This window comes from Mollisia scopiformis, assembly GCF_001500285.1.
Source record: "Mollisia scopiformis unplaced genomic scaffold LY89scaffold_19, whole genome shotgun sequence".
Lineage (NCBI taxonomy): Eukaryota > Fungi > Ascomycota > Leotiomycetes > Helotiales > Mollisiaceae > Mollisia > Mollisia scopiformis.
In genome coordinates, this window is record NW_017263599.1 from 1,208,141 (window position 1) to 1,230,747 (window position 22,607).

The window sequence follows — 22,607 nt, forward strand, 5'->3', positions numbered from 1 at the left end:
TTGGATTTCTATTAATCACAAGGCAAGTGTGAAAAATTGGAAAATTTAAAATCTATACCATCACTTTTTATCAGCTTTCCATCAAGTATGGCCCTATCTAGTACTCAAGACCTCGAGACGCCTTTCACAACTGCAGTTCTTGGCAGTGATGTTGATTTCTGGCGCTCTTACATTGCTGGACGTCCCTCACCGGACGAAAGTTTCTTCCACTTAATTAACGAGTATCACTCGAGCCACGGGCAATCCAAGACTGCCATTGCGCATGACGTGGGCACTGGCCCCGACAATATTGCGCAGAGACTACTTGCCTACTACGACCACGTCGTAGGTTCAGACTTGAATGATCAAGCATTGGCTGCTGCTCCTGCATTGATCCCCTCCGAGCTCTATAAACGGACGACCTTCATCAAATCGCCTGCCGAGGCTCTCGCCAGCGGCGTTGTTCCCAACGGCGTGGGTTTAGGAAAGACTGATCTCATCACAGTCAGCGAATGTATACCTTTACTAGACGCTCCAAAGGCATTGGACGCGTTCCATGAATTGCTTCGCCCAGAGGGAACTCTCGCTATCTACTTCTACGGTCGAGCAATCTTCGCGGAAGGAGACATCCATACTCTCAATGCGATCTACGATGCCATCGCAACACGTATCTGCACTTTTCTACTTCCTTTCAAAGGAACGCCAGGATTTCCGTTTCACGTTCGTGGAGCCGAGGCTCTGGTCAGCCGCCTGGATAACATTGCTTTCCCATCTGAAAGTTGGAAAGGGGTAGAGAGATATAAGTGGAATTATGACTACCCATTGCTTTTCAACAGCAAAGAGGGCTATGACTTCGACTTTGAGCCCGTGGATCGAAGGGCGGAAGGGGAGAAAACCATAGAAGTCATCGACAAGCAGTTTTGGGCGAAAGAGTGGGGAGTTGAGGAAGTGAAGACTTACTTAGATTCTGTCTATCCCAACTGGCAGAAGAAGGCCGGCGCAAGATCTACGGAGGTGGATGAGCTACTAGAAGAACTTCGAAATGCTCTTGGAGGAGGAGGCTCGAAGAAAAAGGTTACCTTTCCTGTGGTCCTGATTTTGGCAACGAAAAAGTAAAAGCCAACTCTGAGCGATCTGTTTGCTTTCCGTTTGTTCCTATAAGGTCAGTATGATTCATGGAACTTCATACGTGCAACAGGTATGATCGATGCTGTCGAAGAAATACAGTTGATACGTCTTTCTCCTTTGAGTACACCAAGGCTGTTCAGAAATGTATACACTTGCATATCTGCAAAACAAAAATTCCTCCGCAGCTTTAGACTGCGGCAGTCTCTGTCTCTCTATTTTCCCTCTCATTTTGTGCACGCAATGTAATTGCAGTAACCGGGTTTGACCCCGCGGATCCCGCCATCAGGGGCTTAAGCGAGACGACCTACCTTGAAGTTCAGCGAGAATCGGATTCAGTAGCGCCGGGAATCGTGGGATCTGATGTCGGGCTCCGAAATCACCGGAGAGAGCAATGCAACCATTTGCATACCCGACCGGCGAGGTGATTGAACAATAATGCACGACAAGTTCGCAATACCGGGATGATGAATGTCGGATATAATGACTTGAAAAATTGGCAACTAGTTCCTCGGATTTTAATCCTGAATCGAGAACAGGCTAGCTGCTGCCTTGAAAGACAGGCATGAAATCTCAGATGACATTCAATATGAGAAGTTCATCATGTCTCGTGAAATGTTATTTATTTTCCTTTAAACTTTGAGTTTTTTCCTTGCCATAGCTTGGAGACTTTAAGATGTTGTCAAGCTATCTGAGATTTCTTTCTTTGCTGTTGTCGGCGTTGCTATCTATGGCGTCTGCATCTTTTAGCTACACATCAAGAGATATCACCACATCGAGTACATGCCAAAATTTCCTCATTCCCATCAACGTCACGAGCATCAGATTTCTTCTCGATATTGAGATTAATGATGATTGGGACGCTGTGGATTACATCTTCAACGCTACTCGTCGCGACACACTGACGGCTTTCCAACCTATAGTTGGGAACGTCACAGCTGCTTCTCAGTACAACATCGGCGCCACATTCTGTGCTCCAAAGACGAAAGGAACGAAATCTGAGACTGTGTTATTACTTACACATGGGTCGATGCAAGGTCGAGAGTTTGTTCACCCCACAATTGTAGTCTCAACAAGTCGAATTGCTGATTAATGATGCTGATTAGGTATTGGAATCCTGCATTCAGCGGCTCCGACCCTTACAACTTCGTTAAACACGCTCTTAATGCGGGGTATTCTGTGTTTCTTTACGACCGCATCGGAAACGGACAATCATCTAGGTAAACCTGCTCTGCTCCACTGTTTGAATATCATCACTGATCACGAAAGGTAGACCGGATCCGGTGACAGAAGTCCAATACCCCGTTCAAGTGGAGATGTTGACAACTCTCGCCAAACTGGTAAAGACTAGACAGTCGCTCTACACGCTCGGAGTCAAGGTCAACAAAATTGTCCACGTTGCGCATTCTTTCGGCTCTTTCATCGCTCTCTCCTCTACCGCCAGCAGTCCAACGGGACTCGTGGATGGTGTGGTCTTAACTGGATTCTCGGGATACTTTCAATGGCTAAGCCTCTTCACATCTGGCGGCCAAGCACGCGTGGCCGCGCTTTCGCAACCATCGAATTGGGGTTCTTTGCCTCACGGTTATTTGACACCAGTTGATATTTACGCACTTAGTTATGGGGGGTTCAAATCGCCATACTTCGATCACGGTATTGCACAATCTTTGTTTGATCAGCAGTATCCGTTTGCGATTGGAGAGTTGTTGAGTGCTGGTGCTACTGTGCTGAACTTATCTGCGATTGAGGTTCCTGTTCAGGTTAGTACCCACATCTATCGCCAAACACAAAGCGTTTCAATGTATGCCTTTTGAAAATAGAACTAATGATGTACATCGCATAGGTTGTCGAGGGAGCATACGATCTGACGGCATGCGGCGGTAATTGTATTGGTGTTGTTAACGAGACGGCTTCCTTCTTCCCAAATTCCAAGAACGTGGAGGTAAATGGCTCTTTCAATGCTGGGCACTTTTTAAATTACCACTACGATCCACCTCAGGCGTTTGATTTGATAACGAGTTTCGTTGATAAAAGCGGTCTTTAAGTTTAACCTAGTTTTCATAATTGACTTCCATTTCACGGCTTCCTTTGTGGTTGTGGCTCGAGTCTTAATCCATAATTAATGTTTGCAGGCATATGGAAGTCCGCTCAAACACTTCTTATACTTCTGCGGTCCGCGAGCTGGCGTCAAGATGTGATCACGTGTATACATTTCGCTGCGGAGCGCAACTGTGCCCGGCTTCACGACAGCCTGATGTGCAGAGACCATAGACCATGACTCAGTGGAGCGCTGACCCCAGAGTCTTTGATAGTTATTATATGGACTGCCCACGTGGAGCATTCTGCGGTGCCTGGGTGTGAGGCTCGAAAGCCCCGCTTTCCCATTTTACCCTTACCCCACCTTTGTGATCCCTCACCTCATGCGGATGCAACGTAGCTTATCACGTACTACAGGGAAGGCTTATCAGTTATCTCAATCTGGGAGGTGCATAAATCTTATATTATCCACAGACCGCCCCGAATGATTTCTTCAAACCCTCAAAACAATCAGAAATGTTGCAGAGATCTCGAACCGGGACGTGGATGCCCGCATGGGTTCCACAATCCACTGTCACACTCGCTTTTTGCCTCATGTTTTGCTCAATGGTTCAATCAGCGGTACGTATACGTAAATTTACCGCTCGCAAACTCTCAACTAATATCGCAGACTGGTGGATATGATGGTTCGATGTTGAATGGCCTCAATATTCTTCCCTCGTATACCGACTACTTCAATTTGAATGCTGCAACGACGGGTCTAAATACTGCCTCTGTCTTTATCGGTGGAGCTCTTGGTCCTATTTTCTCTGGCATCGTGTCTGATCGTTATGGTCGGCGCCCAGCAATCTTCTGGGGATCAGTTATTACCCTCCTCGGCGTTCTCCTCCAAACTGCAGCTCAGAACATCGCGATGTTCGTTATAGCTCGAATCATTCTTGGCTTTGGAGCTGCTCTCTCCGGTATCGCAGGTGGAGTATACCTCTCGGAAACTTTCCCCAGCCGATGGCGAGCTTGGGGAGTTGGTCTGCTCAATGATTTCTATTAGTGAGTACCGGATCACTCTAGATGAATTCGATGCTTACAAATGATAGTGTCGGCGCACTCATCGCTGCTGGAATCACACTGGGCACAGGACAATGGAATTCCACATGGGCCTGGAGATTACCTTCTCTTCTTCAGGGGGTTTTCTCACTTCTCTGCATCATCATTCTACCATTCATGTACGCAAACCCCTCTGTCTCTGAATTTAGCTAACCAAATAGCCCTGAATCTCCTCGATGGCTTGTGCATGAAGGTTTCTTTGACGAGGCGCGAATTGCCGTTGCGCAAACAAATTCTAACGGGGATATATCCGATCCTATTTCGATTGTTATATACAAGGAGATTGTGGACACATTAGATTGGGAAAAGAGAGAGTGTCGGACCATGAGTCCTATGGAAATGATCAAAACTCCTGTTGCCAGGAAAAGATTGCTCATCGGAATGTCTCCCGGTCCATTTTCATGTATTGCTGGAAACATTATTGCCTCATACTACCTTGGCTCCGAGCTTGATACAGCAGGCATCACAAACACGCTGAGTCAACTGAAAGCCGTAAGTTTCATTGTCAAATCTTGGGATTCTTTTCTAATGATATAGAACGTTGTTCTCAATGTCTGGTGTCTCGGCTGCTGCCTCGCAGGAACTCAGTTAGCTGCCAGATGGGGAAGAAAAAGTACAGCTCTCCTGTCTCAAAGCCTCCTCATTGCTTGCCTGTTCATCATCGGAGGCTTGTCAAAGATGTACGCCGATAATCCGGATGGCGCTTCCCAAAGTCTGGTGTACGGAGATGTGGCAGTCATGTTCCTATTCCAAGGATTTTACTCTATCGCATGGACCCCACTTCTGTACTTGTATCCTCCGGAAGTCATGAACTACTCAATCCGTGCCAATGGATTGGCAGTGTCGGCTTTTATGTTGAATGCACTTGCGTAAGTTCATCCACCTGACTTCGTTGCCAAGCTAACTTCACAGGCTCGTTTTTGTATTCATCATGCCAATTGGTCTTGCTAATATTGGCTGGAAAATGTACATGGTGAATGGATCTTGGGATATTGTCATATTGGGTCTCATTGTGGGTAGTACCTCGTTATTCTTATCACACGCTGACCTTGCAAGGCGTATTATTGGGTGGAGACGAAAGGCAGAACTCTGGAAGAAATCGATGCATTGTTTGAAGGCGAAAAACATTCTTCTGTCCCGGACGTTGAATTGGTTCGGACAGGAAAGGCAGATTTTGACATCAACGCGTTGGAGCGAAACGAGGTCGAGATGGAATCAACGAAAATGAAAGAGAACTGAGGAACCACCACGTACTTCCACCATAAATCACATCATTCCGTATGCCTTCAAATGCAAACTCTCTCTCAACCAAGAGCTTTCCTCAACTTTGCAAAGTTCAAAAAGCCCAATCCAGTCGTTGGATCCCATCCCGTTACTGCAGGATATCCATAAGTACCACGCGCGTGGTTGTGACCAGTTGTGATATCATTCAATGCTGACCTCGCACTTCTACGGAGCAAACGTTTCAGGAATCCCAATGTAGACTTTCCCTCACTGATCCGGTAACCATTGATCAAGGCAATCATTACTGCCCATGACGGAGACAACGCTGAGGTTCCATACACTTGCGACAATATCGTAATATTCTCCAACCAGCGCAACATCCGGATATCCACGAGCATTGGCACTGTAGCACCCATTGTATGAAGTGTCAAGGTTGCTGCTGATGTAGCTTTGGGTATCAAAACTCTCATAGGATAGCGCAGAGAAAGAGCACGAAAAATCCACCACCACTTGAGCCTCCACGCTGGAAGGTGGCAGATTGTTCACCACCATCTACAAACTGTGCAGAGCCAAGCGAAGTGATTTATGGGCATGATACAGGGAAAAGAGCATAGTAACCAGAGTTGCAGCTGCTTTCCCCTCCCTCAAACACCGAAATCTCAATCTACCTTCCCAGCGAAACAACATAGCTAGCACTGAATTTTCTACCAACATGCGATCCAGGCACACATCATAGTAGATACTGAGAGTACTCGACACGAGAAAATGTGCACAGACGTTCTCTTTGAGGCTAGATACTCCAACACTTGTCCAACTATCCGGTAGTCTCAAATTTTGCTGCTGTCAGTGCGCTAGAGGGACTTGCCATTGTCACATCGAACCTTAACAGGAAGGTAATAAAATGAGCTTTCAGAATCCATCCCCAGTCCATATCAAGCTTATATTTAAGCGCAAAGACGTCGCACAATTAGGTAAGAGAGTAAGTCCCACAGCAGTCTTTTCGAGGCCAGCCGATCTCTCGACCCAGAACTGATTGTGAGCCGTGTTCAAAGTGAGAAGGGTCTGTTTAGATCGAAAACTGTCTCGGCAGAAAGGCAAAAGAAGATCGTATGGACCCGCTCGGCTGATGATGATGAGTTCACAATCTTCGCTTTCCGCTCACTAGACTTGGATACTATCCACCTTGAGTCTGGCTTCACCGGTCGCCATTGTCCTCGCACACCTAAGCATCGCGTCGAATAAGCTCCGCATTCAGTCCCATTTATTGTCAAAAGTGATTTTTGTGTCTGCCATCAACAGAAAGAGAGTAGCCTTTTGGAAAGTAAGATCTTTGAAAGCATTGGGTGCCGAAAACTGTACATTGAGGAAGAAGCCTGGATGCTTAGCCTCCAGATCTCCTGCTTTCCCGCCAACCTCATCAGAGATTGTGCATGTTTGAAAGCAGTTACACCTCATTTCGGTCAACAGGGAACGAAAAGTCGAACCAAATTCTGATCTAGCCCACCCTAATTTCGTTCGTAACCACTCGCGAACCCCGGATTTTGGAATCGTGTGTAGTTTCTCCGATGGTCTCGCTGCCCATTCCCTGCTGCATCCACTCGTTGACTGCATTCAGTCCACCTCTTATGCATTCTGCCTTTGCACCTTTCGCCTTGAGAATACTTGCAGCAATTCTAGCAGTATCACCATCATTGCAAACTATCAAGACTCTTTCTTTCCTTGACAACTCCTTTGCCAGCAGTGATGAAGTTTCAAGACTCCCGCCGCCAAATAAGCCTTCGAGTTCTCGCCACTGCTGATCAAACAATCGCGCGTCGGTGAATGGAGATGGACTATCGGCCTTCAACGAGGAAATTGAAAGGCTGACAGCTTCTGGAAGATGAAACATCTGAAACTCTTCTTTTGTCCGAAGATCCAGGACCGTTCGGTTGGCGCGCAATTCCCATGGCAAGATGGATTTTTTGTGAGAAGCAATAGATAGCTCATAAAAGTCTGGGATCACTGAGATTGGGTCGAGTTCTAGATCATAGTAGTTGTTATAAAGGTCCACTCGGGTCAGATGCTCGTTTGTGATGGGAGGGAAGCAGGAGCTATCCAACTTGTCGAAGTAGTCGCTCATGTACTGATAGGGAAGATCACAGCATAAGAAGACGCACTTGATGTCGCCAGCTGGGCCAGCAAGGTCTTGTAAAGTGTCTGCAGCCTTTCTTCTCGACAAAAACTGATACAAGCCTGATTTCTCGTTAGAACATTCGACTGCATTGACATGAACTTTTACCTTTTAAATTAAATCCAGATGATGGACCGCAAATCAAGCCAGCACGAGAGAGGTCCATGGACAGACTGAAGGAGTCCTTTGAGCCAACTTCTTCGATGGCATCAATCGCAGCTCTCCATGGAAACTTGACAGGCTCGATTAAAGCGTAAGATCGCGGACCAGGCACACGATCTCCAGCCGCTGTGAACACCCTGGCTACAGTCAGTCAACTTCATCGCAAAATTGGAGGAACATACCCAACCCGAACCACAGAAGGTTTCTCATCGCCCAAATATGTGCCGATCCCCGTCATCGTCCCCGAAGTCCCAACACCGGTACACAGAACGCTGAGATCCGGTAGTTGTTTGAGGATCTGTGGACCTGTCCATTTGTAGTGAGCACTCCAGTTTGCATCGTTCTCGTACTGATTCGGATTGCACATCGTATCATCTTCAAGTGACTGAGTACGAGCAACCTGAATTCCACCGCGATGATCATAGGGATCAGGCTGGGAAGGCCCTGCAAAAAGAGTACTGCTTTTGATCAGTGAATTCTCGGAGAATAGCATGCCACCTACATATTGAGTCCAAAGAATTGCATCAGCTTGAGCTTCACATCTCCAGTCTTATTGGAGAGGTAAGCTCTGCAGTCATGAATGCCGTGGAATATTCTCGCTGGAACGTCAGCATAATTCGGAAGACCATGAAGTGGGACTTGCCTATCATGGACATCGAAATTACAGTAGAGCCGGAGCTGTATTCCACGATCGTTTTTGTGTTCTGCGGGTCTACACAGCTTGATAGCAAGTTCATAGCTGTCAAGTTAGCTACTGGAAATGGTGCCGCCGCCAATGAATGTACCTGGCAATGATTTGACATTGTGTGCTGGCAGCATTGTCATCATCTTAGCATATATCCGAACCCCATCTTCTCGAAATGGATTTAAGGAATCGGGAATTTCGACAAGTGGCAGCAGCGGCGCAAAGTCGGGGTCAAAATATTTCTGGAGCGAGTCCCTGCCAGAATAGACGTTGAGAGGATTTGATACAGACATCATGCAGCTGTTTGAGGTTTATAGAAAATGTCAAACTCGATGGTAAGATCTGAAAGCGAGGAAAATGTCAATGATAAAGAATTGGCCGAGATCATCTTGGTCCTCAAGCACGTGCTCAAGGTGCGTTTGATGTCTTTTTGGTCCAGTTGATATGGCATCCCCCTAGCTTACCCAGCTTCCATGAAACATGCCTCGTTGCGAAGAGGGCAGTTTGTTCCATCGAAGTCCTTCCATTGGGTAATAATGAGCACATTAACAGCGAGATGATGGTCAGCCAAGACTCTGAGATTCAGACTTCCGTCTAAAGTAGACTGTTTTTGTACTGAATCCTTGACATGATTTGCTCGTCGCTGCGCAAGAATGAGCAGGTAAATTGAAGTCTATTCGGATGATCGTCCCTGCGAACAATTGACAGCTTGTACCATTCCATGATGGGAACGTGAAAATTATACAGAAGTCTGAGATGCAAAGAACCTTATGTGCGCAGATATGAGCAAATAATTATGCCAGAGCACCGAAGAGCCCCAACAATTGAGTTTCAGCCTAAGATCAGCTCGGTTTGGTTCCAAGCTTGGCCCGTGTCTCATTTGCTATGCCAAGTGGATCGTCAACTAAGTTGCGGGACCTTGCCGCTGCTAGTGCCTGTCACGCCGGTAGATGCAAAGATCTCCATTTTTGACAGACAGATTCCTCGGCAATCCAACTGGATTTTCCTGCTGGGTCCATCTTAATTGTGTCTGGAGCATCAGGCCATACTTTATTTGACAGTGCTGACATCGCAATTGCGAATACTGGCAGGAACCGTAAAATCTTCAGCGCACTCATCCCCCAACAAACGACCAAAGTGATCTGAAAATTTTCAGTTTCGACTTGCTGTGACTCTCAGCCATGGCTGGGACAGAGGCTGGAGAAAAGATCGAGGCCAATCAAGTGGCAACGTCTGGGGAAATGCCAAATGCACCAGACGAGAAAATGCAGTTCAACGAACAGACAAACTACCTGCCAACCTCGAAGGTCATCGCGGTAGGTCGTCTCAGAGTGCTTCGAACCGAATTAACATGGTGCAGGTCTTTTTGGTATGCGCCTCGGTCGACTTCGTCACTTTGATGGACCAAACAACACTTGCTGCCAGTTTGTCCATCATCAGTTTAGAATTAGGTGCAGGTAGTCAGGCATCCTGGATCGCTGGCGGATACTTTGTGTGAGTAGTGAACTTCAACATCAACTGCTTGAAGACTGACTTTCAAGGACTTCAACTTCATTTCAGCTATTGTACGGCCGGCTTTCAGACATTTGGTCAAGGAAAAATATCCTGCTTGTCGGCCTCGCAATATTCTTCTTCGGATCTCTGGCTTCTTCATTATCAACCAGCGTCAACCAACTTATCGCTTTCCGTGCTATCACTGGAGTCGGAGGAGGTGGCTTGATGACCATAGCCCAGGCGATCGTGAGCGACGTCGTGTCTTTGAGAGAGCGTGGGAAGTATCAAGGCATTTTTGTGAGATGACCGGCAATAATGTTTACAATTTCTGACACATCCAGGGGGCATTCGTGGCGCTTGCCAATGGTATTGGGCCAGTAATCGGAGGTGCCCTATCGGAACACTCTTGGTACCCTGAACGATATACAGATCTTCAATCAAGCTGATATCAATAGGAGATGGATTTTTCGATTGAATCTCCCTTTGACAGCACTCTGTGTCATTGGAGTAGTCTGGTTCATGCCTCTCAAAAAAGTGGTTGGAAGTTGGAAGAGGTTCCGTTGCCACAAACAAGTGAATAGAGCTTGGCTGATCCGACCAGGAAACTAGCAGCGGTAGACTTTATTGGTGCGTTCCTCGCACTCGCTGGGTCGACTCTTCTCGTAGTATGTTCTTCAAATATACACCGACGAAATCTATGCTGACATCCCAGCTTGCCTTAACTTGGGCTGGTGGAGAGAAATCATGGGACTCAGCACCGGTGATTTCTACTCTGGTATTGGGACTCTCATTTTGCGTAGCGTTTGCCTTTTGGGAATGGAAAGGGCCAGCTTTGCCGCTTGTTCCTCGTAGGCTGCCAAGGAAACTTTCCAGTCGTCAAATACTAATTATCACCAGTTCATATCTTCAAAAGCAGAGTTGTCAACGGAGCTTCTTTGACCATGTTGTACGTTAAAGAATGTGCCCCGAATAATTTTGACTGATCAACTTCAAGCATCAATGGATGGAATTTTGTGACTCAGGTGTACTACATTCCAACATTCTATCAATTGGTGCATGGCTACTCGGCAGTCAAATCGGGCGCCCTTTTATTGCCAATTACATTAACACAAAGTAAGGAATTCGAGCTGATCTAACATCCATAAATAACAGTTCCCAGCAATATTCAGTACCGTTTCTGGACTGGTTGTCCACTGGACTGGTCGGTACCGAGTAGGTGTTTCCATACATCTTGGACTACAAGAAGGTTAACGAAACTTAGGAGAGTATATTATTTGGGTGGATTGCTTGGGCCGTCGGCCTCGGCATGATTTCGACCCTGGACGAGACTTCCGGACTAGGAAAACAGATTGGATATGCAGTTCTGACAGGATTTGGTGTTGGCAACACCTTGCAGCCGTAAGTACCCAGAAGAAGATCGGAGAGATGACTAATGATTCGTAGATCACTTATTGCGATACAAGCAGGAGTGTCGAGGAGAGAAATGGCAGTCGTGACTTCGTTCAGAAAGTGAATTAACGCCCCCGTCGCTCCTTGGCGATAAGACTGACCCAGAACAGCTTCATTAGAAACCTCGGAGCAACGCTTGGCTTGGCTGTGGCAGGGACGATCATGTAAGTACTAATGGTGTTCTGCGAACGGATACTTACGACCCTAGAAATAATAGTCTTCGCGCCGCGTTAACGCAGGTGGGAAGTCTCGGGTCAAATGATGTGCAGTGGCTGTTGAACCACCCCGCAGAAGTATTGAGCGGAGCTACCATATTGCCTGGAACACAAACATCACTTGATCTGAAGGAGGAGTTCATAGCTGCATATAAAAAGGGATTTCGGATTGTCTTCCTCCTAGGAGCAGGACTTGCAGCACTCGCTTTCATTTTTGCTTTTGCGCTACTCCCACAACTCGAATTATCTCGACCAGATGAAGTAAAGCTCAAAAGAGAAGGAAGGGGACAGCAGGGAGAAGTACCGGATGGGAATCATCATGAAGGTGAGACCGGCATCAAGGCTGAGTCAGAATGAGTGGAAGTACTGTGCTTGAAAATGGACGGAGGCGCCAAATCAAGCGTTGATCATATAAAACAAAAGCAGTCGGAAATTAAAGGGCGACAACTAAATAGCATGCTACGAGACCCAGCTAGAGGCAGATGGGTATCAAATACAGAAGCGACATAGACCATTGTGCAAGGAAAAGGTTTGAAGAATTGTCAGCACGTGATACCTGGTTGAGTTTCGACACTTGGGCGGTTCTGGTGCACGAGAGTCATGGCTATGAGGGTTCATGCTGAAGCGACGTTGAGGTGCAACGCATCTTCACATAGCCACGTGACCATGGAAAGAAACGTCCTCTTTTGGCATCTTGATTCGTTGGATAAACAGAAGAAGGTAGAAAGGAAAAGAATCGGCATCAGGATGATTCATATGCTTGCTTTCAGAATCCGTTGCAAAGGCCTGGATTTCGCCTGAAGGTCCTGGAGATGAAGAAGAGCTCCAGTTTCGGCGTCTTCTATGTAGATTGGAGCTTAAAGGAGAACGATGGATTGATGCACTACGGCGGCTGAGATGAAGTATAGAAGAATCAGAAACTTTTCTGCTGAAGTTATCATGATTGTATTTATCGAAGAGCTGGTGTGAAGTTCCAGGTTGCGAGAAATGTCAGCCTCACTTTGCAGACCCCGAGGTGTGGCTGTGGCTGTGGCAATTTCTGGGCTGCACAGCCTCTATTGTGGCACTGATCTTCACCCTGCTGGGCCTTCGACTTCAGCACATGCAAAAGATGGCTGGGGCCTCTTCATTTCATCATGCAGCCTCATTCACATTGATTCACTCGTCACTCATTTGCTGTTTCCGTTTTCTGCTGCTGCCTTGCCTGGCACGCTGTGAATCAAGCGTCATTGTCTCAATTGTGGTCTCGCATCAATGGCAGCCCAACCAATCCACGTGGCTTGCCACCATAAACTTACGCGGCTGCAGTGACACACCTAAGGGCAGCCTCACCGGCACAACAGAATAAAGGCTGCGACAAACGCTTCTCTTCCTTCTCTTCCTTTTTTTCTTCCTCTTCCACAATTGTCACAAAACATGTCGCAAGTTTCCCCTCCATCCTTCATGTCACCTCACTGCTAAATGTCTCCCAGTCAATCGGTAGGAGCCAGCCTGGAGGCCCAGGATCTCGCTTCCGAACAACAAGGACTCCTTGATCTGATCGATAAGCTTCAATTTGCGCAACTCGACAATGTGAAGCTGCCTCAGATTGTCGTGGTGGGAGATCAGTCGGCGGGTAAGAGTTCGGTGCTTGAAGCCATCACAGGGACTCCATTTCCAAGAGAAGCCGGAGCCTGCACGAGATTCGCCACCGAGATCCGCCTCCGAAGATCAAAGGTCGAAAAGTTCTCCGTCAAGATCATTCCCGATCGAAGTACGAGAAGCTTTGCCGACCAGGATCGGCTCTCGAAGTTTGGAGGCACGGTCGATGAATCAACTCCCTTCGATGTGTTGATGAATCATGCCGTGGATCAAATCGCTCCGAAGGGTATTGCCGGAAGATTCGCAACGAGAGATGTCCTGGTCGTCGAAAAAGAAGGACCACATTGCCCACTGCTGACCTTGGTCGACTTACCTGGTCTGGTTCAAAATCCCAATAATGACCAGTCGAAAGAGGACATCAAAGCGATCAACGATCTGACTGATCGGTATATGAAGAATCCACGAACCATCATTCTTGCGGTCATTGGTGGCAATGGAGATTATGTACAGGCTCCGGTCCTGATTAAAGCACGACAGTTTGACCCTACTGGAGGACGGACAATCGGAGTTCTGACGAAACCGGATCTGACTGCATCAATTGGCCTCGAGGATAAATTTATCGCCTTGGTCAACAATAGAGACAAGGAGAACGAGCTGAAGCTAGGATGGTTTGTTCTGCTCAATCCTGGACCGCGGAAACGAAATGAACCATGGCCGTCACCTGAAGAACGAGCCCAGAGAGAGCATGATTTTTTCAAATCTGGCAAATGGAGCGAATTATCTCCAGAGATGCGTGGAGCGACTGCTCTGAAACAGAAGCTCAGCTTTCAACTCCAGCGTCATATCGGCAAGCATGTCAAAGCTCTGAGGCGGGAAATCAACAAAGCGCTTGATGAGTGTGAAACTGAGCTCAAGATGATGGGCGAGGGGAAAGACACTATCGAGGAGATGAGGGAAGAACTCGCACAATTGTGTTCGGAATCGAAAGAGCTTGTCAATCCCGCTGTCCATGGTACCTACAAGAATCCGGCTGGTCGATCCTTCTTTCCATTTATGGTGGACCAAAAGGGTACCCCTCCCCAGAATCTAAGAGCCCGTGCTGTCGAAGAGAACCAGAAGTTCGCGAGGCGTGTGAGAGATCTTGGTCACAAACTCAACTTCTCCTCCAGCGCCGATCCTTCCGCAGTTGTCCCTCGTCCTGGAGGACTTTCGAAAGAGGAATATGCCCGCAGAGAGGTTGAGCCCCTCCTGCGCCAGAACAGAGGTACTGAATTCGCAACCGATCACAATCCGCGTTTAGTCTATACATTATTTCAGAACCATTCCGAGAAATGGACACGACTGGCTCAGCAGCACAAGGAGAATCTGGGTATCATTTGCAGTGAATTCCTTGCCGAGGTCATTGATGAGACCTGGCCAGGTCGAATGCGGGAACCCCTACGCAGAGTTTTCTTGGACCCTCAAATGAACGAGATGATAGAGAAAGCTCAATTGGAAGTCGATGTCCTGAAGAAAGACCAACATTTAGAAGTTCAGTCGTATGATCCGGAGTATGAGGTGCGCCTAAAGAATTGGCAAGCAGCAGCAAACCCCGAGCGACCGTATACAGTGGCGGAAGAGGTGCTCGAGAAGATGCTCATACATTACGAATTGACTTCTAAGATCTTCATCATGAACGTCATCACACAAGTTGTGGAACGTCACCTTCTCCAGGGTCTTGACTCGGTTTTCAACTCTGTCAAGGTCTGGAAGATGAAGAATGAGCATGTCGAGGCCATCGCAGCCGAAAACAAGCAGACTCGAGATAAGCGTCTCACTTTGAAGACCAAAAAGAAAGCTATCGAGGAGGCTAGAGATCTTTGCGCAAACTTGGCTATGCGGAAGGAGTTGAGAGTGGTAAGTTTTAGATGTCTGATCTGCTCTGGGCGATTAATAATAACTTCTTGACAGTACGGTAACGAAGATGAAGAGTCTGAGGAAGACGATGAAGAATCCAGCCCAACCACATCACACCAACCATCATCAAGCAAGACTATACCGACCGACTTGCTCGGATCTACAGCCAGGAAGCCTGCCAAGTCGCAACCTCCAGTAGCAGAAGTTCAACCCCGTACCGAGGCCCCCATGACCAATGGAACAAGTAAACCTCGAGTCGCGTCACAGGAGTACTACCCCGACACGCGAAGCAGTCACGCCGTAGATTCTTCGCAGACAAACGGCTGGGAGCAGTCTGCTCAAGAGTTCTATCAATCAAGCAAACCTCAGTACTCAGCTCCGGCACCTCCACCCCGCCCTGGGAAGCTGCCACAACCCGATGATGCTTACCCCGTCACACCTCCAGCCTCGAGCACTCGTCCAGCTTTCAACAACGCAGATTACAATCAACCTTCCCCTCGCGAGAGCACAGGACAATATGCATATAGTCGACCTGATATTCCTCAAACCCCAACCGACTTCGATCAGGCAAGCATTGGTACGAGAAATTCGGGTTCGAGGAACTTCTTCAGTAAGAAGAGGTAGAGGATGTGCAGGAAATTGATTCATGGAGTTGTGCCATTTCCTTTTTTTACGTCCCAAAGCGATCCAGATATCCCAGCAGGCGACAGAAATTATTTGATTATGTTTTACCATGGGGGACGTTCCCTAGATTAATGAAGTTTTCGATCCATTCAATCACAAGCAATTCTCGCCTTCGCTTGCTGTGCAGATATCTCGTATACTATCAGGTTATTAAAGAGTACAGTTTTCATTAAATAAGTTCCCGTTGTGAGTGCTCGTGTTCCCACCCTTTCTACTCCGTCCAGCGAATCTACCCCACTTACCCCGCCATCCTTAATACTTGATCTCATCCACCGGCACAAGATAACACAAGATACTACTCACAGTAGCCAAGTTTGTGCTAACCATAGCTGGACGATTGACGTTAAACTCTGTAGTCCCTGGTTGTGTGCCTGCGAAATCTTTGTATCTATGGCATCTGCATTTATGAGTAAACATCCTTCCCGAGTGTCTCTAGTGAACTTACTGGATCTGATTGATGTTTAATCCTCCACTTGTAGTCCCATTCTGAACGACGAGCTTAGAGATAGAGCAGCCTCTACCATCATCACCGAAGCAAGGTGTAAGTTGGTAGAGCTGTATAGGGGCAGGCTCGAGGACTTTGTTTGGGTCAAGACCTGGTGAAGTGATTACCCCGACAGACACGCCGTAGTACTGATCTCGAGATTGAGAGGGCTGGCTGCAGCCAAGGAGACAAGAAGAATGGTGATGATCGAAAGCAGCATTTTGAGTTGTGCTTGTTTTTAGTTTGCAAGTTGAACGAACTTCGGGCTGGTGGTCGTTCTGAATACCCGTGGAGTTTATTCTCGACGCAGTCATATCTTTATTGGCTGAATGAGTCAGACAAAGGGAAGGAAAACAGTAGATACTTCACATTATTAGCGGCGCGCCTCGTGACTGTCAAGTTTGACGACCAAGCAGCATCTGGATACCACACGAGATCCGATATTGAATTTCCACAGACAAGCAGCCAAGATTGGAGAATGACTGGCAAGATTGGACCAAAACCCAAATTGAGTGGGGGATACAGTGCAGAAGCAGCACCAGGTGCATCCTGAGCGTCGGAGAATCTGAAAATAAACACGACTTGACCAAGAACCAATTTCACTTCCAAACAGTATAAAGATCTCCAGGTGGTCAAAGGGTAGAATTGCTTCGAGATCAGAAGACCTGATTTCTCTTCCCGACAGCAAGCTGACTGCAACTCATGTCTGATCTACTGGGGATCTAGACATTTCTATCGTGTGGACTTACATGAAATCGGTGGAGCTGTCCATACTCCCAAATCCAGATATCACGACAGCGAGTCGCTGGAGACGATTTTCCCTGCCAAAGCCACAATATCAAGATTCGAGATGTTAATTGCTCAACACATAGTTTCCCAAAGCTGGCTCTTTCCACGTCTGTGTTCCACAAATTATGACGAGTAGTCCTCGGAGCTCCTTTATGCTTCAGCGGGCTAATCGAGAGTGTGCCAAAATCGCAGAATTGTCCCGAAGCCGGACTGGCGTTATGAAACATATCCAAGAGTCCAGAAAGGCAAAAATCGGAAAGCTCACAAGGCCATATACAATGCACATGCCACAGCCCAGGAACTTGAAAGCGTCTGTTGCAATCATCAGTGGTATATACAATGCAGAATCCCAGTATCCAACAAGCGAATGATGTGCAAGACCCAATGCACCTTGTACGCCATGTATTAATGCATCCCACATCGAACCTCCGAGTTACTTCTGGTGTGGAGGGTTGTCTCCATCTTCCGCTGTGTCAGCACTCTGCCTTCTTGAGACCAGAACATATTCGGATTCGGATTCACCTTCGCTAGCACCTGGGGTAGGAGGAAGTGCTCCTGGCATTGGTGCAGAATATGTATCTGGCTTCCATTCCTCCTTTGTTTGTGGTCGACCGGTATTCGGTCGGGATATTCTGAATTCGGATGCAAGTGGACTGGTTGCCTGCTCTTCTTCCTTGAACGTATCGCCGAGAGGTACTCTCGATCGAGGACTGGATCTGCCAGTTGATGACTTGCCTGGCGGACTTCCTGCACTGGCCTTCTTCAATCGTTCCTCGGTCGCCTTCAGTCGGGCTTCAAGTGCTTCGAGTTCGGAGGTCTGGGTGGAGACGGCTTTCTTTCTGCAGCAATGGTAAGAAAGGGGCCGAGAGAGACGTTGGGAGCACACACTTCTCGTAGACGGCAGCATCCAGATCTGCCACGCTGTTATCGATTTTGAAGAGGTCATTGAGAGCGAGAGAAAAGGATCGAGCCATTGTCCTACGAGCTGTCAGCTCCCCAATGTTCCTGCCCCACGCAACTGCTTACATACGACTGCGGTCTTGCCGAGGGTTTCCATTCTCTGTCCAGCTCGTCGTCGGACATCTTGATGTGAAAAGTAATACAGTAAAGGGACGGGGATAGGAATATCGGCGGAGGGTAGGAGGTAGGTTGTAGGTTTGGGAGAAGGAAAGAATGTAAGACTCGTCGCTGGTTGCAGTCGCAGATGAAGTATGCGGATCCCCAACCCAAAAAGCTAAATTACCCAATATAAGGGGTTCGGCCTAGAGTCATACGCCTGTGTCTCGGAGGGGGCAGGTCTTCCCTTTCTCGCTTTAAGTTGGATAAATAGCCTGAAGCTCCAGAAACGGACAGGAGAGAGAGAGAGAGGGAAAGGGAGGCGAGTGATGTCTTGCAGCTGCTGCGTGGATTCGGCACTGCGGCGGTCGTCAGGTAGGATTAGGTGGTTTATGCGGAGGCATTCCAAGACCGCAATTTGGCCAGCTCATGCCTGCAATCTGATACGCGAACGGCAAGGAGCATGACGATCCTGAAGAGGCCTGGATAATGAGGCACGAAGAGAGACCGGAGGGGTTCACGATGAGGCGGTGTTGAGAGCAGAGCGAAGAGAAAAGGGGGTAATTGTAGACACAGATTAGGGACGCGTATACCACGATGTGGATGTTAGGAAAAGGGGAAGACTATTGATGTTTTAGTGGTTGTGTAGCCGTGTCGTGGACTGCCGCCACGGAGAACTCATGACGAGATTGATCTAGTCAAGTCCACGTGATGTGTCTTGAAAAAGATATATATAGAGTGGAACGCACTGCGAAGAGAGGGAGATATCAATGAGGCACGTTAGACGGCTTTCGGTGGTGTGTTGTGGCGGTGTCGTTTGACAAATCTTTGGATTGGTTGCCCTCGAACAGGAATCATGGCTAGATGGGTTACTCGCAGTGGACTTGTAAATCGCTGAATAGCTCGACTTTTGAATTGGCATTGATCCTTCCAGACTCTTGTCGGCAGACGTCCTTGTCAAATCCTAACCCACCGGTGACAAAGTGGAGATGCACAACCACGAGCTTTGTGAACTATCGGCATTTCTCGTGAGAACTTTTTGATGTGTACATATAGTACGAGAAACGGAATTCGGAAAATTCCAGTCGATTGACTGTTTCCAGACATTCTTAGGCATTGAAGTCCGATGAGAGCCTCCATAAGAATTACTCGATCGTGCTTGAATGGAGGAGTGGTAAGATATTACAGTTCCAGCAAGATACCAAGATAACGTATCTCGTATTCTCCAGGAAGTATCTCCTTCACAAAGTGAAACATTGAGAAGATCTACCTCTGTTGTCTCGAACTTGAGATGAGGCTGAACATCAAAATGAAGCTATATCGGCTGATCATAAATCCGCTCCGGGCATATCTGTGCACGTGACCGCTTTTCGATCTTTGCATCGTGACAATTCTGAATAGCATCATCGCGCAAACGATCCAACAACCACGCTCAACCTCATGAAATCCATCGAAACGCGACTCAGACTCTCCGGCGACGCGATACCTCCCTTCAAGTAAGCTTCTTCAATGTCGCAACGCCTTCAAACCATCCTCTGACCTTCTCCCAAAGTCATCGTCCTGGCTCCTCTTCACCTTCTCCCCAGCCGTGACATTCCCCTCGATCGCTGGCGAGGAATTCACTGGCCCATGACTAATACGGCTCTCCATACTCCACTCGAGTGCCTATTATTGTTCCAATCTCTCGTCGCATATGGCACAGAAGACCAAGACTTCCAACGAATCTCCGATCTTCTCACGAACAATCCCATCGTGAAAGATGGAGATACCTACGATGCGCAACGTCTGACCACAGATGCTCTACGCCAAATCTATATGCAGCTTCTGCGCGACGAATTACAGGCGGCTGAGCAGGAAGGAGAAGATGGCACACAATCGAAAAAGAGGAAGCTCCAGTCTCCACCACTCCCATCGATCAAGGACGCGCATGAGTACCGCGAGAAGCTGCCCCAGCTTGTTGATCGATTATATGCACGGTACCGTGATCAAATGATAGTAGCCATACGTGCGGACGAGCAGAGGTATGGAACAATACAGCGAGAGATTGGTGAGATTGAACGTGGAGAATGGGACGAGAGGATATTGGAAGAGGAGAAAGCGAAGACGAAGGCCAATGGCTCCCCATCCAACTCACGTCCACTTATGAATGGAAATACCGTTCAAGCTGCACAAGAAGTTGGATCGTCACCTGCGAAGGTTACGGACGGAACAGCTAATCCAATCCCTCCGCCATCTCCACGAACAGAGACACGACCAGAAGGGCTGGCCATCAGTGATGTACTCAATAATCACCAAGAACAGCTTGCCGCTTCCACGAATAGTGCGCCACCTCTTTCTCCCCAGAACTTCCCTCCGCCTCCCAGACCTGCGAGCAATGGTCCGCATGGCCCCTCACCTCTGCAAACACACCAATCGAATTTCAATTGGCAGCAACCTTATGGATTACCACCCCAACAACAACCTCCATACCAAGGTGCACCTTTTCCTCAATATGCTCAATACCCTCAACAACTCCAACCACCAAGACCATTCCCGAGCCCTCACGGACTGCCATCTCCTCATCCCCATGTTCCATCATCTCCTGTCAATGCTCAGCACCCACAGAGCGTTCTTCTACCACCTCCAAATGGCATTCATCGACCACCAAGCTCACCTGGGATGCCTCTGGATGCTCTTGCAGATGTAGCGGGACAACAGCAGTATCGTGCACCTTCCGGCTCTCCGATGATGCAACAGCCACCAGCAGGATATCCCCCGCAGTTTCAGCCTCATCCGAGACCACCTTCTGGCAATGGAGCTCCACAGATGCAACCTCAATACATGCAGCCATATCCTACCCAGCAGTACCAGTACCCTCAGAATCAAAGGCCAGCATTTGTCCCTCAACCAGCGCCTCTCATTCCAACAGAGAATCGACCTTATTCTTCTCCATACCACCCAAACCAAGGACAAAGACCTCCTCTCCAACTCGGAACACCTGGATCTCGTTCAAGCATTCCTCATACACCTATTTCGAGGCTACCTTCACTTACGACCGGCAGTGGAACTCGATGGATTCAGACCCCTACTGCATCGACCCCCAGGCAATCTGTCCACATTGAGTCTCCGGCCATAGAGCCAATTAGTCCAATACTTCGCCCAGCAAAAGTCACATCAGCAAAGCGTGGAACCAAAAAGCAACTTTCAAAGGCAGACCCCAAAGGCAAGGCTCCTCGCCGCAGCGTCCAACGTACCAGAGCTGGAAGTACCACTTCAACTGTCATTGCTGGTTCACATAGGAGTCAGTCTGTTACTTCTCATATAGATGAACTCTCCCCCGACAATGACCCTCCGAATCGCATTGTCAAACAAGAAGTTGCTACTCCCATAGGCGTTGAGGATGGTGGTGACACTACTGCTGATGAGCTGCCTCGACGTCCTTCTCGTTCTGGTCCATCGCCTCGTCACAACACGAAGCGCAAGCGTGCGTTTAGTATACCTATTGAATCCCGACCTCCGTCAGCTCCACCTTCTCATGTTCTCTGGACACGAGCTTTTACAAAGATTTCGGCGTCCGCGCTTGAATCCATTGCTGGACACAAAAATGCCAGCACCTTCGCTGCGCCAGTTAAGGAGCGTGATGCGCCTGGTTACAAAGCGTTTATTCTTCGTCCTCAAGATCTAAAATCGATCAAGTCAGCAATCAATGCAGGTGCTAAAGCAGCAGCAGCTGCTGCTCCGGTTGATATGAATCCTAATGCTTCCAGTGTTTGGCTACCTATCTCCGAGGATCTCATCCCACCAAAGGGCATCATCAATTACGCACAACTGGAAAAGGAATTGATGAGAATGTTTGCCAATGCAGTAATGTTCAATGCCGATCCTGATCGTGGTATTGGCGGAAGATGGCAGGGCATTGGCAAGGGCAGAGGTGACAATGTTGGCTACGAGATCGATGAAAATGGCGTGGTAAAGGATACCAAGACCATGTTTGCTGACGTTGAAAAGATTATCAGCAATCTCCGCAGTGCAGAGCGAAGGAGTGAGGAAATCAGAGATAGCAGCATGGCGAGAGCTGATGACGATGAGGTTGATGAACTGGCTGCGGATGATGATAGCCATGCTGGCAATACCAGCACGGTAAAACGAAGGAGGAGGGCATGAGCATTCAACCTTCAATGTATGTATGTACGACAGTATCTGAAAACTTGGTGCCACTGCTCGAGGCCCAAACCCGAACCATGCTTATGTCCAACAATGAATTCGCCAATTGTGTGCCATTCTATTTCAAGAAACACATCCCTCAAGTCGAGGCAATTTCATTCAAATTTTCAATTATGACGAATTCCCAGCATCTCGAAGCGTTTACTTCGTCCACGTGCAGTCACGGCTCTTGGCGGAGATATTTCCGCCCCAAGAATTTTGAATTTTATCGTTACGTAAAACCTGCGAATTTCGCACGTGTCTTTTCAGTGCTTATCAAACTATGGGGTA

General features: G+C 47.9%; 10 protein-coding genes across 10 annotated transcripts; 6 read left to right on the forward strand and 4 right to left on the reverse strand.

Annotated features, from left to right (window-relative positions):
• The first annotated feature begins 21 nt into the window (after nt 1-21).
• On the forward strand, nt 22-1,255 carry LY89DRAFT_687638 (uncharacterized protein). Its single transcript, XM_018215546.1, has one exon. It carries the CDS (start codon nt 88-90, stop codon nt 1,093-1,095), a length of 1,008 nt encoding a protein of 335 aa, XP_018067973.1. The 5' UTR covers nt 22-87; the 3' UTR covers nt 1,096-1,255.
• Nucleotides 1,256-1,834: 579 nt separating this feature from the next.
• On the forward strand, nt 1,835-3,148 carry LY89DRAFT_591355 (alpha/beta-hydrolase; the record flags this gene model as incomplete). Its single annotated transcript, XM_018209651.1, has 4 exons — nt 1,835-2,148; nt 2,211-2,324; nt 2,378-2,864; nt 2,948-3,148. 4 exons carry the CDS (start codon nt 1,835-1,837, stop codon nt 3,146-3,148), a joined length of 1,116 nt encoding a protein of 371 aa, XP_018067974.1.
• Nucleotides 3,149-3,641: 493 nt separating this feature from the next.
• LY89DRAFT_687640 (putative hexose carrier protein) lies at nt 3,642-5,642 on the forward strand. The gene is made up of 7 exons (XM_018215547.1): nt 3,642-3,762; nt 3,812-4,188; nt 4,236-4,364; nt 4,407-4,737; nt 4,783-5,114; nt 5,158-5,257; nt 5,302-5,642. Exons 1-7 carry the CDS (start codon nt 3,658-3,660, stop codon nt 5,482-5,484), a joined length of 1,557 nt encoding a protein of 518 aa, XP_018067975.1. The 5' UTR covers nt 3,642-3,657; the 3' UTR covers nt 5,485-5,642.
• On the reverse strand, nt 5,550-5,885 carry LY89DRAFT_737590 (uncharacterized protein; the record flags this gene model as incomplete). Its single annotated transcript, XM_018220276.1, has 1 exon — nt 5,550-5,885. The coding sequence occupies one exon, from the start codon at nt 5,883-5,885 to the stop codon at nt 5,550-5,552; it is 336 nt and encodes a 111-aa protein (XP_018067976.1).
• Nucleotides 5,886-6,725: 840 nt separating this feature from the next.
• Nucleotides 6,726-8,779, reverse strand: LY89DRAFT_622569 (putative cysteine synthase B; the record flags this gene model as incomplete). Its single annotated transcript, XM_018210980.1, has 6 exons — nt 6,726-7,701; nt 7,748-7,938; nt 7,984-8,259; nt 8,304-8,396; nt 8,441-8,540; nt 8,587-8,779. The coding sequence occupies 6 exons, from the start codon at nt 8,777-8,779 to the stop codon at nt 6,965-6,967; spliced, it is 1,590 nt and encodes a 529-aa protein (XP_018067977.1). The 3' UTR covers nt 6,726-6,964.
• A 972-nt stretch (nt 8,780-9,751) lies between these two features.
• On the forward strand, nt 9,752-12,275 carry LY89DRAFT_754531 (MFS general substrate transporter; the record flags this gene model as incomplete). Its single annotated transcript, XM_018221333.1, has 14 exons — nt 9,752-9,802; nt 9,847-9,980; nt 10,028-10,277; nt 10,322-10,389; nt 10,436-10,534; nt 10,582-10,645; nt 10,693-10,828; nt 10,878-10,926; nt 10,975-11,093; nt 11,140-11,192; nt 11,242-11,378; nt 11,424-11,489; nt 11,540-11,593; nt 11,638-12,275. 14 exons carry the CDS (start codon nt 9,752-9,754, stop codon nt 11,999-12,001), a joined length of 1,644 nt encoding a protein of 547 aa, XP_018067978.1. The 3' UTR covers nt 12,002-12,275.
• An 830-nt stretch (nt 12,276-13,105) lies between these two features.
• Nucleotides 13,106-15,745, forward strand: LY89DRAFT_737593 (P-loop containing nucleoside triphosphate hydrolase protein; the record flags this gene model as incomplete). The annotated part of the gene is made up of 2 exons (XM_018220277.1): nt 13,106-15,121; nt 15,176-15,745. The coding sequence occupies 2 exons, from the start codon at nt 13,106-13,108 to the stop codon at nt 15,743-15,745; spliced, it is 2,586 nt and encodes an 861-aa protein (XP_018067979.1).
• Nucleotides 15,746-15,901: 156 nt separating this feature from the next.
• LY89DRAFT_160958 (uncharacterized protein) lies at nt 15,902-16,903 on the reverse strand. Its single transcript, XM_018205501.1, has 2 exons — nt 16,251-16,903; nt 15,902-16,202 (listed from the first exon to the last, which is right to left on the reverse strand). The coding sequence occupies exons 1-2, from the start codon at nt 16,601-16,603 to the stop codon at nt 16,058-16,060; spliced, it is 498 nt and encodes a 165-aa protein (XP_018067980.1). The 5' UTR covers nt 16,604-16,903; the 3' UTR covers nt 15,902-16,057.
• A 608-nt stretch (nt 16,904-17,511) lies between these two features.
• Nucleotides 17,512-18,161, reverse strand: LY89DRAFT_737595 (uncharacterized protein; the record flags this gene model as incomplete). The annotated part of the gene is made up of 3 exons (XM_018220278.1): nt 17,512-17,917; nt 17,967-18,056; nt 18,109-18,161. The coding sequence occupies 3 exons, from the start codon at nt 18,159-18,161 to the stop codon at nt 17,512-17,514; spliced, it is 549 nt and encodes a 182-aa protein (XP_018067981.1).
• A 1,345-nt stretch (nt 18,162-19,506) lies between these two features.
• Nucleotides 19,507-22,353, forward strand: LY89DRAFT_160892 (uncharacterized protein). The gene is made up of 2 exons (XM_018205500.1): nt 19,507-19,630; nt 19,687-22,353. The coding sequence occupies exon 2, from the start codon at nt 19,764-19,766 to the stop codon at nt 22,275-22,277; it is 2,514 nt and encodes an 837-aa protein (XP_018067982.1). The 5' UTR covers nt 19,507-19,630; nt 19,687-19,763; the 3' UTR covers nt 22,278-22,353.
• The last annotated feature ends 254 nt before the right edge of the window (nt 22,354-22,607 follow it).

Bases quoted from the DNA above. Each gene is read 5' to 3' on its own strand.
- LY89DRAFT_687638 (XM_018215546.1), top strand. From the start codon at position 88: ATGGCCCTATCTAGTACTCAAGACCTCGAGACGCCTTTCACAACTGCA.
- LY89DRAFT_687640 (XM_018215547.1), top strand. From the start codon at position 3,658: ATGTTGCAGAGATCTCGAACCGGGACGTGGATGCCCGCATGGGTTCCA. The intron at 4,738-4,782 runs GTAAGTTTCATT...CTAATGATATAG, and splicing joins CGCTGAGTCAACTGAAAGCC to AACGTTGTTCTCAATGTCTG. The intron at 5,115-5,157 runs GTAAGTTCATCC...CTAACTTCACAG, and splicing joins TTTATGTTGAATGCACTTGC to GCTCGTTTTTGTATTCATCA.
- LY89DRAFT_160958 (XM_018205501.1), bottom strand. From the start codon at position 16,603: ATGACTGCGTCGAGAATAAACTCCACGGGTATTCAGAACGACCACCAG. The intron at 16,203-16,250 runs GTAAGTTCACTA...TCATAAATGCAG, and splicing joins TTAAACATCAATCAGATCCA to ATGCCATAGATACAAAGATT.
- LY89DRAFT_160892 (XM_018205500.1), top strand. From the start codon at position 19,764: ATGACTAATACGGCTCTCCATACTCCACTCGAGTGCCTATTATTGTTC.